The sequence below is a fragment of the Rattus rattus genome, chromosome 1 (genome assembly GCF_011064425.1).
Source record: "Rattus rattus isolate New Zealand chromosome 1, Rrattus_CSIRO_v1, whole genome shotgun sequence".
Lineage (NCBI taxonomy): Eukaryota > Metazoa > Chordata > Mammalia > Rodentia > Muridae > Rattus > Rattus rattus.
The window spans coordinates 97,420,058-97,438,131 of NC_046154.1; the positions used below are offsets into that span (position 1 = coordinate 97,420,058).

General features: G+C 39.7%; 1 protein-coding gene across 1 annotated transcript in view; it reads left to right on the forward strand.

Annotated features, from left to right (window-relative positions):
* The window catches only part of Fsd1l (fibronectin type III and SPRY domain containing 1 like), a 63,435-nt gene that overhangs the window by 14,352 nt on the left and 31,009 nt on the right, over positions 1-18,074 (forward strand). The window contains 5 exon segments of the mRNA XM_032903966.1: positions 4,128-4,223; positions 4,837-4,968; positions 7,524-7,625; positions 13,384-13,406; positions 17,007-17,128. Of these exon segments, the coding sequence (XP_032759857.1) occupies positions 4,128-4,223; positions 4,837-4,968; positions 7,524-7,625; positions 13,384-13,406; positions 17,007-17,128 (475 nt within the window).

An 18,074-nucleotide genomic window follows, 5' to 3' on the forward strand; every position in this document is an offset into this window, starting at 1 on the left:
CTGTGGTCAGGCAAACCCCTCAAATTCATAAAAATAAATAAATAAATCTAAAACAAAAACCCAAAAACTCTCACAGTAGTTTTGAAAATCAGTGTGACCTTAAATTCAAAGGCTCCAGTGTCCTATCAGAGCTGGCTTGTCTGTTTTCACATCTCAGTGTGTTTCGAAGCCAGGGCTACAAAACTCTTGTCACCTGGTCTTCCTTAGGTCCTTATAGCCCCACCTGTAAGCTGACTCTGCTCCTGTCGTTCCACTGCACTGGCATCCATGTTCAGTTAAATGGAAGCCTGAAGAGTTCTGTCATCAGATGATAAGACTTTTCCAGAAATACTCTTCCAACCTTTAATGGCCTTTCTTCCAACAGTTTCCTGATAAGAGTGTGGTATTTTTAGACAGTTCCTGCCCTTAGCACAGAGGTTCTGTTCTAGCTCCACAATGGTAGAACTGCTTTCCAGAAAGCATTGGAACAGCTGCTGCAGCACCTCCTGGACCAGTACAGTTTGAAAGGGGTCTTTGAGTCTTTGATTCTTGTGTTGATAATACAAGAATTTTAGATGAATTAAATGGAAACAGTAAAATGTAAAGATGAATTGTAGTCTACAGTGTTGGCGGTATTGAACAGATGATCCTGCTGGGCCTTTGCGTTTGGCAACTCACATGACATCTGTCCTGGGTACAGTCGTATTTTTGTCAGTTTCTATTTTTACTTTGTTGTCTCCCCAAACTGCTCTCCAATGAGTAATATTGGTGATCAGTGTGCATTTTACTGGCAGGGTACGTTTATTCCCCACCTCGGTGTGTGATCTTTAGGGTCTGAGAGTAATGCTGCGTCTGCACCTCTTCCTTTTCTCTTTCTCTTGAGAGTTGATAACTTTATAATATTTATAATCTAGTGGTAGGAATTACACACATAAAAACTTAGAAATTAGTGAACTCTGAAGCTCTGGTAAAGAAACATAGTTTGACTGTTGCCACTTATATCCACATAAGGCTGTTAGAATTCAACAGTCCAGCATGGTATAAGCACATACAGAAAATGTACTTATCTAAGAAAAAGCTGAGAAACATTTAGATGGTTTATTTTTAATTCCAAGTTAATTGTATCAATAGATGAATTCTTTCTACTCTTAGGAAATTAAGGACTGCTTTCATGATGTAGGTCTGTAAGTTGTATTGCCTAACTTCTAGACACATGAGGCTAGTTGAATTGAGATATGCTGGAAACTGAAAACGCACATTAGATTTTAAAGATATAGTAATACTTTTTTACTTTTTAAAAAACAGATAAACTTTTTTTAAAGTTTGTTTTTAAAATTGGTATCATACTATGTTGTTCTATGCAGGCTGTCCTTGAATTCTTGGACTCAAGCAGTCCTCCTGCCTCTGCTACCTGTGTAGCAGGGACTACAGGTGTGTGTCACCATACCAGGCTATATAATGACTGAACATTTACTATAAGTTAGAATGATAGAGTAAAATGCCACAATGAATTCACCTGTTTCTCTTTGCTTTTGTGGTGTGGCTGCTATTGGCTTATACTGTATTTCTGTTGGCCAGCACCCCCCTAAGAAGGAGAACACTGTAGTTGGTAAAGGCTGCACTCTGACTCCTGACGTCATTATTAGACAAAAGTTGGTGGGTAACTCATAATGTTGTAGAAGAATTATTATGAAGACATAATAAAAATTAGAATATTTAGGTGTGTTTGCCTATAGTCAGTAAATAACAGAAGCTTTAAAAAGCAAGCTCTTTATAGAAAAGTCCATGGATCTCACCACTCATATAGCCAAGGCAGTATGCCTTTGTCCCCAGAGTTCTTACTACAAACGCTTACAGTTGGCTCCTAAGCTTAGGTAGACGCAGAAGCGTTGTGTTGGAGTGTCCTTGCTCGGAGAGATTTGCTCCTTCTGTGTACATTGCTTCGGTTTTTATTGAGCACCCACAGATCCTGATCATTGAAACTTTGTTATTGGGCTGCGTCCCTTGGGACCTGGCACTTCTTTTCCATAGACTAAGACAGTCTTGAAGATTCTTCTGTCTCTGTTCTGGTGCAGTGTCAGCATCTTTAAATGACCCTGCAGTTTGCTATATGTGCTTGCCAGTGAACAGAGCTTAAGTTCAATTATGAGTCTCTACTATGGAATTTCTAGAAACTGTCTATGCCTTTAAAAACTTAACAAGCCAAATATTAAAGGATATTAACTTCATCATATGGTTATACCAGATGACACAAATTAATTGGGTTTAGAGACTGTATTCTAAAGTGGTTGAGGGCATGGACTTTGGAATGTGACTAGCCCATCTGTATCTCTCTAGCAGTGTGACTAGCTAGTGAAGTCTCCACTTTCTTGTCTTGTGTAGGATAGATGAATGCGGCTTTCCCTTGCTGCAGCAAATATCTAAGAAGAGGGTTAATTTGAGCTCATAGTTTCATGGGTTTTAGTTCATGGTTGTCTTTGGACCTTTTGCCTTAGTCCTGTGTGGAGGACCATCATGACATGGATCATGTGATGAAGCAGAACTCACTCCATAGCTGAGGAGAGAAGAGAGAGGAAAAGATTGAGGTCCTTCCTTCAAGAGTACACCCCTGTGATCCACTAGCCTCCACTTAATGATTCCACCTTCTTCCAGTAATGCCACTCTGGGGGACAGCTTTGAAGAAAGGGTCTTTAAGGAACATGCAGGACTAAGCTATAGCACTTGCCCTTATGAGGGTCAGAAGCTGTCCGTTGGCCAGAATGAACCAGGTCATGTTATTTACCCCCCCCCCCCGTAAAAGCCAGAGGATGGTGTAGTAATGTTCATACTCTGACTGTGCTGCTTTACATACCTGGAGGGCCTGACTTGGACACATACATGGCAGACCTGAATCTTCTTTTTACGTCTTTTCAGAAGAGATGTGATGCACCGTGACACCTCTAACTGTGCCTGCCCTTCTTCAGAGTTCTGACTGCTGATGCCATTCTGATCTGTACATATTTCTGGGAAGAGCACAGACAGGTTCAAGGCTAACTTTTGGTGCCTATAGTCCTTTTTCTAGCATAACTTCATTGTATTGTTTTAAAATAGCACAGAGATGAGGATAGAAAGTCATGTGGGTGAATGAAGAAAGCAGAAAGCCCTTGGTTGAGCGCAGGGATGACAATGTCTCCTTAGCTCCAGGGATTGTGAGAATTAGATGACATTTGTTGTGATTGTTTTTAACTTGCATTAATGTTACATGGATTGTCCTCTTACTTCACTTCCTAAGTATTTTATATATAACCTCTTTATCCATGTCCAAGTGTATATTGAAAAGAACCTTGATCCTATGAAATTTTATAGGCTTTACCAATAGTTCAGCATGCAGGTTCTTAGAGGTACCTGCTCTGGGAAACGTTATGCAGGAAAAGTACTTACATTTGGTTTTCACTGCAGTTTCCCTCATTATTACTTGTGAAGTTATTAGGCAATTAGAGCTGTACTGTCCACTGTGGCAATGCAGGTCATACATAGCTCTGAACATTAAAATTAACTAAGTGGGAAGATATCATCAAAGTATATTACATACATATCTGGACTGAAAAGTGAGCAGTAAATGTATTTCCTAGTTGTGCTCCCACATTTCTGGACAGTGATGATTAATTCTAGGCAATGAGTGGTCCTTCTGGAAAGCTTCATGTGGCTAGGGGCCACATACAGAGAATGCATTTGTCTTAGAAAATGTCATTAACATGAATTTAACAACATTAGATTACATAGTTAAATTAATTTAATAATATTAAAATAAATTAGTTACCTAGTTTAAAAGTAGTTTACAAGTACACAGCCCATTTTGTGTAATCATAGGTTTTGAGAAAAGGAAGGGAAGCTTTACAGTGCTCCTGTGCGTCACGCTCTGCGCAGTGCTCAGTGCTCCTGTGCGTCACGCTCTGCGCAGTGCTCAGTGCTCCTGTGCGTCACGCTCTGTGCAGTGCTCCTGTGCGTCACGCTCTGCGCAGTGCTCAGTGCTCCTGTGCGTCACGCTCTGTGCAGTGCTCCTGTGCGTCACGCACTGCAGTGCTTGTGTAGGTTCTCTAGAGAATGGTTGTTAGGGGATTTAAATTTTTTTTTTTTATGAGAAGATAATACTTTGTTTTAAATCCTAGGAAGCTCTACAAAGAATCATTTCAACTCTGGCAAATAAGAATGATGAGATTCAGAACTTTATTGATACACTAAACCACACACTGAAAGGAGTTCAGGTATGAATATTTCTATCAATAAATGTATAGTTGAATGATTGCTAAGTAATATCATATAAGTAGCAGGGCATCGACTTTAGAGGATAACGTAGTGCAGCCAGGTCTTCAGAGGACAGAAGAGTCAAATAGCTTCCTGAGTCATCTCTGCATTCTACACAGGAGAGCAAGGGCTTGGGGCCAGGACACCGTGATTAGGAGCAAGTATTAAAGACTTGCTCATTTCTGTGGGTGGTTTTCTTTACTAATTCCAATTAAGAGCCAATGGTGCCTCTTCCAAGTAGTGGAGAACAAACCATTTCTTCTACTGTACATAACGAGGCAGATGCCAATGATAGGACTTGGTTGAAGAGATAGATGAATACCGGATATTTACATTACTATTGGTATCAGTAGCAAAATTACAGTTATGAAGTAGCAACAAAATAATTTATGATTCCAGATCACCAGCACAAGGAACTGTATTAAAGGGTCGTAGCATTAAGGAGGTTGAGAACCACTCCATTAGAGTAAGGTAGTTTATGATATGCATCTATTCTTTCCTTTGTTTATGCATTTAGTTTTTATGTGCTGTATGACTCTTTAGTAAAATCTTTGCTTTGTTTTGTAAAAACAGGAAAATTCTTCCAACATACTTTCAGAATTAGATGAAGAATTTGACAGTTTATACTCTATATTGGATGATGTAAAAGAAAGCATGATTAACACCATCAAGCAGGAACAAGTGCATAAGTCACAGGAGTTGCAGGTGAGTGTGCGACTGCCTGAACATGGTGGTCTACTCCATGCTTGAGGTTTTAAGTCTTGTCAGAGTGGTCTTTATCTTGGCTTGGGTCACAAATATCTTTTAATGTCTTTAAAAGTTATAGTTAAAAATAACAGAATTTACTGCTTGCCCAGAATTTACTACTTGTTTCAGGTATAGCTTGTTGATTCATACTATTGTTTAGCAGAACTCAGGATCTGAAACTCTTCCTCCCTAAAATAACAGTTCTTCACTTCCCCCTCTCAGCTCCTGGCAACTGTGCCATTTGTCCCATTATTTTGATTAAATAGATGTCACATGCAATCGGAATTGCACAGCATTTGTCCCTTAGTGACCATACAACTGTAGCATAATGTCCCCAAGGTTCGTCCATGCTCTAGCACAAGCCAAGGTTTCCTTATGGCTCCAAAGGAAGAACAGGGACAAAAAATGGAACAGAGACTGAAGGAAGGGTCAACTAGGGACTGCCCCACCTAGGGATCCATCATGTCTGCAGACACCAAACCCAACACTGTTGCCGTGGTCAAGAGGTGCTGGCTGACAGGAACCTAGTGTGGCAGTTCCTGAGGAGGTCTGGCCTGCAACTGACCAAAGCAGATGTGGATCCTTGGAGCCAAGCATCAGACTGAGCTCAGGGAACCTGGTAGGGGAGCTGGTGGAAGGAAGAACTGGAGGATCAGAGGGAGATTGCAACCCTATTGGAAGAACAACAAAGGCTGGCCTGACCACCCAGTTCTCCCAGAGTCTAGACCACCAACCAAGGAGTGTACCTGGAGGGATCAATGACTCCAGATACATATATAGCAGAGGACAGCCATGCCTGACAGCAATGGGAAGGGGAGGCCCTTGGTCCCAGGGAAGTTTGATGTCCCAGGGTAGGGGGATGCTGGAGCAGTGGGGGGGGAGCGTGTGGGTGGGTGGGTGGGGGAGGACTCTCATACAGGCAAAGGGGAGGGGAGGGCAGATGTGGGATGGAGGGCTGGTGGAGAGGTAACCAGGAAGTGGAGTATCATAGGAGATGTAAACGAGTGGAATGATTAAGGAAGAAAAACATTTTTGTAAGCCACTCCGTCACTGCCCGTTCTTCTCTGTGTGGCCTCGGTGCTGCGGAGAGAGTGGGCAGGCAGGCACACCTTGAAGGCACTCCTTCCCACTCTTTCAGCACTCAGTGTGCTGACCACGTGGCAGCCGCTTTTTTAGTTTTCTGAGGAGCCTCACACTCTTTTCCTCACTGCCCTCAGTATTTGATATCCCACCAGCTGTGCCCAGTGATTCCAGTTGTTCATCCTTAGCAACATCTGTTTCCTGCTGTTTCGTTTTGTTTTGTTGGCAGATATCTTAAAGGCTATGAATCTTTGTTGGTTTGTTTGTTTGGTTGGTTGGTTTTTGGGACCAGGTCTCGCTATGCAGATCTGGCTATTCTAGATTTCACTTATAGCCCAGGCTGACCTTGAACTAACAGAGATCCATTTGCCTCTGCTTCCTGAGTGCTGGTATTAAAGGCATGTACCACTGTGCTTGGATATGTATCTATATTTTTATCTTGTTTTGATTTCCATTTCTCTAGTGAGTAGAGAGAGATGGAACAGTTTTTGTGTGCTTGACAATGTCTACATATTTTCCCTGGAGAAATTTTTAATAATTTTTTTCTGTTTATTAAGTAACTTATTTATTGTTTTAAAGTTACAAGCTTTGTTTATTCATTCTATGTATATATGTTTTTCTTTCAGCAGGGCTGTACCGGGATTTTTAATTCAGCCAGGGTTTATGTATATGTTAAGCACATACTCTGCTTAGCCTTACACCTAATCCTGAGCCTTGGATGTTAACCTTGGAAATATTTTCTCCTATTCTGTATTTTGCCATCTCACTCTCAGTTGTTTTGTTCTCTAACTGCAAATTATGATTAAAATATTTTTTAATACTTGAGTCATATGTAAGTGAGCTCTGACTATACTAACTTGATTTACTAGTTTAAGTTAAATAAACATCAGGAAATTCAGTCTTTATTACAGAAAGTTGCTTTCTGCAAGTAGATTATTCTGGTATTTTAGTATATATTATAGTTTTCTGACTAAGAACCTTTAAGTTAATTTCATCCCATTTATTTATAATTGCTTTATCCTTTTGTTTTAAGTTATATGCTCAATAATTTTATTGCATGTAATTGTTTTTAAAGATATTTATGTGTGACCATATGTGAAAGTGAGATGGGCAGGGTGTGTGTGTGAGTGTGGATCAGATGGCAACTGTTTCAAGTCAGTTCTTTCCTTCCACGGAAAACTTGTATCATCAGACTTGGACCACAAAGGCTTCTATCCACCTAGCCATCTTGCTAGCCCTGGTTAAGCTGTTTATGATACATTACAGAAAAAGAAGCAATGCTGTCATGTATCATCTTTCTTCAGTAGCTCCATGACATGCATATTTATCCAGTTATTGCCATCTCTTTAAATTTATTCTAGCATATATTTCAGATCGGCCTAAATAGTATTGGAAAGTTCACTGTGATAACCTGGGTATTGTGCTTTCCCTAGAGTCAGCTCAGTCAATGTAACAATGCCCTGGAGAACTCTGAAGAACTACTAGAATTTGCAACAAGGTCGTTAGATATAAAGGAACCTGAAGAATTTTCAAAGGTAAACAAAACCAAAAGCAGATAAACAGACAAATATAAAACCCTATCCTAGTATACTGAAGGAGTATTTCAAAAACTGTTTTGTCCTTTCTGATGCTGAAAAGGGCTTGGGGTTTTTTGTCCAATTTAAATAAGCCACTCTTTCCTATGCCTATTGGCAATTCATTTTAGCTGTTCTTCAGTGATTGAGCCGGATCATACGTTTCTATAGGCCTTCTTCAAATGCTTAGTTACTGACAAAATCGCGTGGGTAACTCTGAAGTACAATTAGTAGACAAGCTGTGAATTTTTGTAAAGCTGGAGAAAACAATTCTTTTTGTCACACTATTTTGAAACATACCATCTTAGAGCCCTTAAGTCGGGCTAATATAATTGGAAACAACAGAATAGCCTTGGGTAAAACCATACAGTGGTTCTTTTTATACTTCTTTATCTTCACGTTCTACTATTTAAATTGCTGTGTTCCTGTTGCTAGCGTGAGACCTGGATGTGAAGGGCCTCCATTTATCAACATCATACAATCCGAGAGTGAACAGTAAGAACAGCACAAATGAGATAAGATTTCTAGAATATACTTCACCTTATTTTTTGAATATTAGAAGTTTTGTTGATCATAAATATATGCAAAAATTCGAATGAGATGGGAAGGTAAATTACCCAGGTAAATATCAGGTGTGTGAAATCATTGGGTAAATAGCCAGGACTCCAACTCTGGTCTCTCCATTACCATCTGTGTGACCTGCAGAACAGTGCTTGGATCCTCTGTTAAAATGTAAATTCCTCTTCTTACCCTGAATTCAAACCTTGAACTCATCCAATGAAAAGAACTGGGCAGAACAATTTCCGAGTCAGTATATGATTATCCCCCTCCTTCAGCCAGTTGTCAGATTCAAAGGGAAGAAGGATTTCCTGCCCACGCATACCCACAGTGGAGTAACAGTTCCAGGGCACTGTGAAAGGGGAGCAGTGTCTGCATTTGATCACAGAGGAAAAGAGAAAATGGGGCTCATTTCCTTTCTCTCACAGTAGCTTGCCTCTGGAATCCTCTCAGGGTGCGCCCATCTCTTGAGCACCGAGAAGAGCAAAGGAGAGGTGGAGCCCAGTCAGTACCCTGCAGACTGAGGTTGGGAGAAAGTCCTCCTTAGGCTGGTGAGGAGAGCCTGGAAGAGAGAGGGACTAACCCACACCACAGATAAAAAGCACTTAGTAAACACACCGTAAAGTAGAACTTTTTATCTGTGAGTGTTGACGTCTCAGAAATGTAGTCTCCTACTGTACAATGTGCTTGGCTTTAAAGGAGTTGTAAGTAGGACTGTACTGAATTAGTTTCAGGCTATCTACTTTTAAGTGAGCATGCGTTTGTTTTAAGGGTCTGAAGGTTTTGCTTGCATATATGTATGTGTACGTGTCATGTACCCTCAGAAGCTAGAAGAGGGTATCAGATGTCCTGACTGGGATTCCAAGGGTTTGTAAAACACCATGTGGGTGCTGAGAACTGAACACTGGTCCTCTGAAGAAACAGCAAGTGCTCTTTACCACTGAGTTATCTCTTCCAACCCTAATCATATGTTTTGAAAAATACTACTTTCATAAAAAAGATTATATACACACTTATAATTATATATATACATTAGGTATATAATCCTATATATTAAAGGATATGTACATGTATATATATGAATATATATGTATATAGAGAGACGGGGAGGGGGAATATGTAACTAGTTCTTTTCCAAAGGTCTTAAAAAAAAAAGACAAGATTTTCCTATGTAGCTCAGACTGGCCTGGGACTCGGCTATGTTGACCAGGATGGCTTACAGCTCACAGAGATCCACTCTACTTCCTTACATGGCAAGGTTAGTATTTTTGCCTAAAGGAAAAAGAACATTTTGAGATACCTCTTTTTTTTTAAATTTTAAGAAGGGGAGGGGATATTAGGAAGAACTGTACTTTTTCCTACCTTTGACAGAGTTAATAGGTCCCTGAGTGTCAACATTAACAGCTTCACATCTTGGAGTCAGTATCATGTGACCTAGGATGCCACAGGCCACAAAATGAATATTTTGAATTATTCCATAAAAGGTATAGCTTGCCTTTTGGCTTTATATAAGAAAAAGAAGCCCCAGGTTCATGAACATTTGATGAAGACAAAATATTGATCTGACCTGAGCAGCCACGCTGGGAAATAAAAATGAAGTGAACAACCACGATATGTGGAGCATGGGACAGCAAAGGAAGAGCTAGAAGCTTCTGCAGGGGCAGGGCCCTCCTTTGATGGACAGAGAGGAAAACTGATGAAGCAAAGGTGAGACAAGCAAGCTCATGTGGCCGCAGTCCATGCTCAGAGAGAAGCAGAAGGATTAAAACTTATGTGAGCTGGCATGAGGCAAAGAATTCCTGGAAGAGGCCAGGCTAGTCTAAAGGCCACCTCAGCACTGAACTGAGAACCACCCTTTGCTTTCCAGTGTTTGCTGAGAAAACATCACTTCTCCCCACCACAGGCAACTCTGGTGTAATTAGCAAAGGCACTACCATTAAAGTGGGTTTGACATGGATCTTGTAGCGAAGGAAGCAAGATTATTTGGAAAAACAATACCCCAGGTACCCTGGAAATGAAGCGTGTATAAATGTAATCTTACTGATTTGACAATAGTTCCATATTGACAGCCACAAAGCAGTCAGGCAATCCACCATTACTGTGATGTTCTGAATACTGCCAAACAGCCTATCATTGATCCCAGCCATCAAAAGAACTGTTCTGTAAACTCTTAGGAAGACAGCCCAGACTTATTATTGCTATGTTTGCCTGTTTTGAAACAGGGTTTTATGCATATCCCACAGTGTCTTGAGTTTACTTCAAAGCTGAAGATGGCCTTGAACTCCCAATCCTCCTGACTCTACTGCCTGAGTGCTGGGATTACAGGCACACACCGTCATGCTCAGTTTAAACTGCTGGAGCTGTGTGCATGCTAGGCAAGCACTTTAGCAACTGAGCACCGTCCACAGCCCCCGGGTTTTAAAGTATAGAAGCATAAGGTAGTCAAAATGGTGGATACATTTACAGTAGTTTCTGGATCTTTTCATTGCAGTTAAGAAAAGGTTAGGCAAAGACCCAGTTTGTTTTGTTTATGCGTAGTTGGTAATTATGAATGCGTATTTGTAATTACTCCTTTACTCTTGCAGTTCTACCTATCCTAAATCTGAAATACAAAGGCTTGTGGTTAGTAATTTAAAAAGCAGAGGCTAGGTGAGATAGCTCAGGCCTGTTGTCCCAGTACTTGAGAAGCTGAAGCTGGAGGATTTCTGTGAGTTTGAGGCCACACTGTACTACAGTATGAAACTATGTCTCAGAAAACAAAACAAGAAAGTTAACTGATGAAGGGAAGAGAGAATGAGAGACATTAGAGGAAGGAGAGGCCACCTCCAGTCCAAACACAGAGGTGAAGTGTTGGCAAACGGGATTTAGTCAGTGTAAATAATGATGCTTCCTGGAGGCTTTCCAGTACTGCACCACACCATAACCCTGTGCAGCCAAGCGCTCACCCATGCCCTCCTCAGTGGCCGAGTGGAGTCATTCAGATGCAGGTAAATATGAAAGCAGCAGAGGTCTGCAAAGTTCTAGACTTAGTGTTTCAGAGACAGAAAATTATAAAATTATCACTCTTGAAGTGAAAGCAGAGGAATGAAAGTATATGGTAAAGTATACTTTTTAGATGGCTATCTTTAGAAGAGGAATTTCTAGAGAAATATAATTTATTCCCTATTAAAGATATTTCTTAAAGTCGTGCCATTCTAAATTCTTGCCCTTTTTTTTTTTCTTTTTTTTCGGAGCTGGGGACCAAATCTAGGGCCTTGCGCTTGCTAGGCAAGCGCTCTACCACTGAGCTAAATCCCCAACCCGCCATTCTAGATTCTTATAGAGGATAATTTCTCATCTTCTACATCTGCAGGTACATGTAAAATAAAATATGAATCTAAATGAAAGAGGACAGAATTTACAGTGTGTGTGGTCTGTGAACACACAGGACAGCAGTTTCTCCTAGGCCGTTTGCTTCCTCATCTGTTCCTTTGCTGTCGTTTTCACACACGGTGTGGCATGTAACTGATGCCCAGAAGCTGAGTCAGTGGTCGTCCTATAGATGGGTCATGTGCGGGAAACTGGGAGTTCAGAGCCATCAGGAATAAAATAAAGCAGGGAAACTGAGAAGACCCCGAATCCTGCTGTGAACTGGAGAGTTTGGGTTATGTCAGTAGGCAGACTGCCTAAGCCTGGAACTAATCTACCTACCCAGGTCTGCTCAGCAGAGGTGTCAGAGCACTGCGGGCTGGGGAGGCTCGTTCAGGGTCACTTAACAGCACAGAGGACGAAGACGACAAAATATGTTCTCTGTGGAATTCTGAGAAAAGTTAGAGGCACTGAGTTAATACCTTTAACACATATAATCTGGTATCACTGTTAAGGAAGAAAGAAGTGAAGGGGTAATGATGTGGCTTCCTCTGTACGTAAAGAAGTGTTGGCACAGAGGAGAGTCTCTTTCTTTTCCAGATTTCACATCTATATGAAAATCATTTCAGTTCCAGCTGCCCATGGCAGTAATTTCCAAAACCAGTATAATAGTTGGTTAATGTAACATTCCTTATAAAAGGGACTGCCAAACTAGGTTCATGACCTAAGGTGATCAGAAAGCCACCACACTGGATAGGCTGTAGTATGTGGACCTTCAAAGGGGCTTTTTTTTAAAGGCATTAAGAACCCAAATCCCTAGTAGAGAAGTAAAATAATTAATATCCAAGGCCACAGCATTGATCACTCGTAATACTGGAGTTGGAGCATGTTGCAATCTATTTCAAACTTCAGTTCTTTTATGTAGAATGATACTCAGGCCTAAATAGTTAAGGCTGGGTATGAAAATGGCTTGTGGCAAGTAGAAACAGTCCTAGGATTGAAAGAAGGAACAGAAGCAGTGTTTATACATCTAATTTCCATTCACCTGTGCACCAGGCTGTATGCTAGCAAAACAACCATCGTTGTCAGCTGTAGTGGTTAACTATGCTGGTTAGCACGGGAGAACGCCTTAGGTTGTATATATTACATTTAATTCATATGTGAAGCAGCAGCAGCTTTCTGTATTTTCATTGTTGTTCTATGACTGTATAGTACCAGGTATTGACAATGAACCCTTGCTAAACTTGTATTTCCATTTTCTAAAGTCAAAAGTGGAAGATATGTACAGTATGTGTAAGTTTATAACGTCCGTGAACCTTCTCAAAGGAAAGACTCACTTATATTTCTCTCATCTATCCTTGTCTGAATCTCTGCTATCAGAACTCTTTCTTTGGGAGCGAAGGCTTCTAGAATTACAGTCTAGTTTGTATGCTAGCAAAGAAGCTTTCATACGCATAAAAACTATTGGGTTGTGTGAAAATTTAGTTGAAAAATATCAGACTGAGTAAAAGTGAAGGTGTATCTGATAATCTGTTTAAATAAAACACAATTATAGTTCCATGAAACTAGTTGAAACATTAAATTTTCCTACTTTTGCAATGATTGCTATGGGGGTCTGGATTCTACTGTGGTTCTAACATTACTTTACCAAGCTTCCATGAACTATATAGATTTCTTATAAGTTATGTTTTGGATCAATATGAACTAATCTATTGCAGGGTTTATATCCTAACTTTTCTTGCATGTCGCTGCCATTGAACTTGCATGGAAAGCACTAACTACCTTCTTTCTCTTCTCCCTGATTTGCTCCAAGGCTGCCAGACAGATCAAGGATAGGTATGGTATAAAACCTACATTTTTTTATTTAAGTGTCAATATTGAAGTCAGAAATGAAATTCAGAAACTCATTTTTCTTAGAATTCTGTTGATTAACACAATATGTAATAATTATGTACAAAGTAAAGAAAATATATTCTATATATAATAGAATAACTGGTTAACTTTTTAAAGTCACATTTTAAGTTGTGGAAATTACATTTCTAAGAGAATTTCATTTCTGGTTTAATACAATAATTAGCTTTAGTTTTTAGAATAGCTCTTAATTAGTTTAGTATTGAATATTGATCTATTTTGAATGACTTAAAATGCATCCTGCTGGAATGCAGTTTTTGCCGCTGTTCTTAAATCTAAGTGGATCTTGTTTCCAGAGAAGTCCAGTGCTGCCTGTGTCTTCAGTCTGAAGCTCCTCACTGCTGTCCTGGTTAACACCTTTGAGTTCTGTGCTGTTCTGGTGTTGCCTCTTTCTTCTTCTCTTACTGAGGACACTTAAGGAAATTGTTAAGTAGTTTGGCTTAAAAGGTGTTTCTCATTGGTAGAATCATGAACATAAAAGGGCATTTAGCACTTGCTGGAACAAATGTGTGTGTTAAAGGGGCTGAGGTAACATTTGGATTTTGTTCATTGAGTCACTGAGCATTGTCTGGAGTTTTTGTAACTTGAGGCTTTTTATCTCAGGATGGTGAGATTCTCTGACAGGCACAACTTTTGAGTCTTTTCAAGTCTAGATCAGTTTATTCTTTATTAGGAAATTCACAGAAATTCTCTTTATGGATTGTGTGAAAACCAGTGTCTGTTGTTAATTTGGAGAAATTTTTTGGCTGTGTTTCTTGGTTATTTGACCGTGGGAGGCTGGGGGTTGTGTGGAGCAAATTTACATAGAGTCAAACAAAACTATTGTCCCTCTTTGTAGATTTTTATATTATGACTAATGATGGGGTTCATTCTTGTAAGTGCCGGATATAGGAAGGTCACTGGAGTTTTGTTTTAAGAGATGGATTCTCACCCTGTTTTCTAGGCTGGCCTTGAGTCCAGAGTTCTTCCTGCCTCAGGCCTCAAGTAGCCAGGTCTGTAGGTACTCAGTGAATGAAGTACTATGTGAGGGGTGGACAAGAGGAAAGTCTTTGACAAAGTAGATTTGTCTGCTGAGATTTGCCCAGGCCAGATTATTACTCCTCGTTGATAATTCTATTACACTCCGCTCTGCTTCCTGACTTTTCTGGCCTAGAAATCAGTTCCTAACCAGGTTTGGTGCTGTCCAAACAAATCTTGAGAGATCTCTCCTTCCTTTCAAGAGTGTGTGGCTTTCCCAGCTCTCACCTCTACTTCTGAGGCCCTCTGTTCAGGTTTGTTTGCCAGGATTTAATGTTAATGCCAGCTTTGATGGTGTCTCCCCTTCTCAGTCTGCCTCTGCATGTGATTGATCCCTTCAGTATCCTGGTCAGTCAGTCTGGGGGTGTGGGGGGCATTGGAGTTCTTGCTTCTTTATTTTGTTTAAAGCCTACACTGTTTCCTTTGTTCATTTGGCTACCAGAGTACTCGCTCCTTGCCTGAAGAGTGTTTCTAGGTCTTAGCCTGTTTTTTAACTTGATTAAATGTGCTCATCTGTTTTGCAATTAATTTCTGGTGACCATGATAATACTAGAAGGAAAGAGTCTTTTAATTCAGCTGCTACTGTAAGATAATCTAGGAAAGTCAAAAGGAATAAAAGAATAGCAAGTAGCATGGTGTGAGACTGTCTTACCAATTTTGGATTTTTAGTTTGGGCTTTAAGGCTAACTTGTCCAAATATAATCAGTTTAAAAATAAATTTTAAGTTTTTGAAAATATTGTTATACATATGAATTGATTCATATACTTTTTTGTTTGTTTTCTTGTTTTTTGTTTTTGGAGTTTTTTTCTTTCCTTTGAGACAGTGTTTCTCTGTGTAGCCCTGGAACTAGCTCTGTAGACCAGGCTGGCCTCAAACTCAGACATCTGCCTGCCTCTGCCTCCTAAGTGCTGGGATTAAAGGCCTGTGCCACCCCTGCCTGGCAGATTCATATACGTTTTTATTTTAACTAGAAATCATTCTTACTTTTTCTATTTTAAGTGACATGTCTACTGAATTGGGGCGGGGCATTCTTTTTCTTTTTGTTCCTTGTTGTGTTCAAGACTTTACTGGTTTCAGATTTAAAATTCTTAAATCCTCAGCTTTTCTCATTAAGCAATTAGTTCATTAGGTTTGAAGACACTGGCAAGGCCGAAACCCATTTATTGAGCATCTATAAACTGTCTCATCTCAGTATGGTGCTTGAGGAGCTCTGAAGTCAGGAAATGCTCAGGGCTGCCATGTGCGTGTCCAGCTGAGCCTCCCTTCTGACTGCTTATCAGCATAATCGAGATCGTACTCCTGAGAGCCAACAGCCAGTGCTGTGTATGGGGTATGCAGTGCGTATTTCATTTCTAAAGCTTTCAGACATGTGAGCTGCCTTCCCCAGGACTGATTTGCAGTGTATCCCTTTCTTCTTGATGAGGTAATCTCTAGCTGTTCGTTGTTACATTACAATGATTACTTCATTTTTTAATGAGGTAAAGTGACTAAAGATAGCAACAGTTTTACATCAGCAGGTTTGCCGTCTTTCATCCAGTTGACCTCTGGGTAGCAGGTCCAGTTGACTAGGCCGGGCATTCCCATTGTTCTGTAGCTCTCATTATATCGTCTCTCACACTGTATACTAGGAAGAGGACATTGACAAGTAGACATCTGCATCTTTCTTTCTCCAAGGATGTTACATAACTGACCGTGATATTTATAGAAATTTACTATAATGTGAAAATATTGAAATTGATGATTAACAAGTTATTTAAATACATTTATTTTCTTTTGTGTGTGTGAAAACCATTTGGATAGTTGAGGGAAAGCAATTACAGACAGGAGCACAGTTAAGTGGATTTCCTTCTTATATCAACATATGAGCTTCTTTTAATTATCAGTATTTGCTAAGAGCTTCCCCCATACTTTGATAAAGCAGCATTTTGTATTTTACTTCACATTTATCTGAGTGTTTATGAGCACTTTTTATTCTATGACACATAGGTCCACTAGCCTGTTTCTCATCGTAAGCACCTTTCCGTGCAGTTGATGCTGATAGACGAGAGTGACAGCTCGGTGGTATGGCACCCACTGTAAGGATCTCAGTTCCTCCTTTGTTGTTTGTGGTCTTTAGCGGATTGCAGGATGTAGTGCCAGGTGTCTGCCTTTGTTGAGAGGACATGCTGGAACAGTACCTGGGAGAAGGCTTGAAACATGCTTTGGTGGAAATGAGTAAGGCGAGGACTAGGAAGACGTGAGAGTGTACACAGAGCTTCAGATGAATGGGGACCTTGTATAGATTATTTATATAGGATATTGGTTATTGTGATAATTGTGCGACATTTTAGAAAACTGGCTAGAGTTTCAGCTTTTGATTCAGTTCCCAAAAGACAAAGCAAATTTGTTTTATTGCCTGTATTAGAGTTTCTACAGTCACTTAGTAAAATAATTTTTATCTTAATTTTATAAATTATATAAAATTTGTATTGATTTATTTTTAAAAAGTATGTCTGTGTTTACCATAGAGTCACAATGGCTTCAGCCTTTCGCCTTTCTTTGAAACCAAAAGTCAGTGACAACATGACCCATTTAATGGTGGATTTCTCTCAGGAAAGACAGATGCTGCAAACTTTGAAGTTTTTGCCAGGTAAATACATTATTACATGAGAACTTTCAAATAAAAGGTATTGCAAGAGTTTTCTGTAATAAACATCATGTAAATATAAAGAGATATAGTATATTTTAATTTAAGTAAGAATTAGTTACATTCGTTAACTTTTATTGAAAAGAATTATTTTCTTGAGTACAAATTCAACTTTAATGTCATTAAGAGATAGTGCATGTTCCTGTTTTGGCAAAGAACAATAGTTGGTCTCATGGCTAGACTGCATAGATTAGAATTTTGCTGGTTTTTTTGCAATATGATCTCAAGAAGTCAACTAAGTTTATTCATTTTTCTACATCTTTAAAATGCACTGCTGATGTTCTCAAGGCGTCATGGGTGTTCATGCATTGGTTCTTCTAACACAGCTATAGCAGCAGCTGGAGCTTACTTCAGCCTGCGTGAATGTTTACTGGCTGCCGGTCTCATTGCTGTTATGTTCAGTGTTCAGCATGAACTTTCTCTCCATGTTATGTGGTAACATTGTCTTATGAGAGAGTTAGTCTAACCATGTGAAACTCAGTCACAGATTATCGCTTGTCTGTGTATAACAGCCAGCGATGGCTTTTGTTCCTGTCCTTTGAATTCTATCTTTTTTAGTGCTAAGTAGTATTTTTATTAGCCAGTAATCTGTTCATAGATATGTTAAATTGTTAAAACAGTGATGATTTGGGAAATCAAGAATCCGTTTGAAAGTGAAATTCCACTTGCATGTTTCTGTGGGGTTAGTTTATGTTATTTTTGTTTGTTTGCTTGTTTTTGAGATTGGCTGGCTTTTGCATAGGAAATACTAACTGCACCAGACCATGTCTTCTCTGGATTTAAACCTAGTCGTAAAGAGTAGTTTAATAATCATAATGCTATCAGAGATCCCAGTATAGTGGCATAGGTGAAGAACTAACTTGTATGCTAGACATTATGAGCTGTAGAG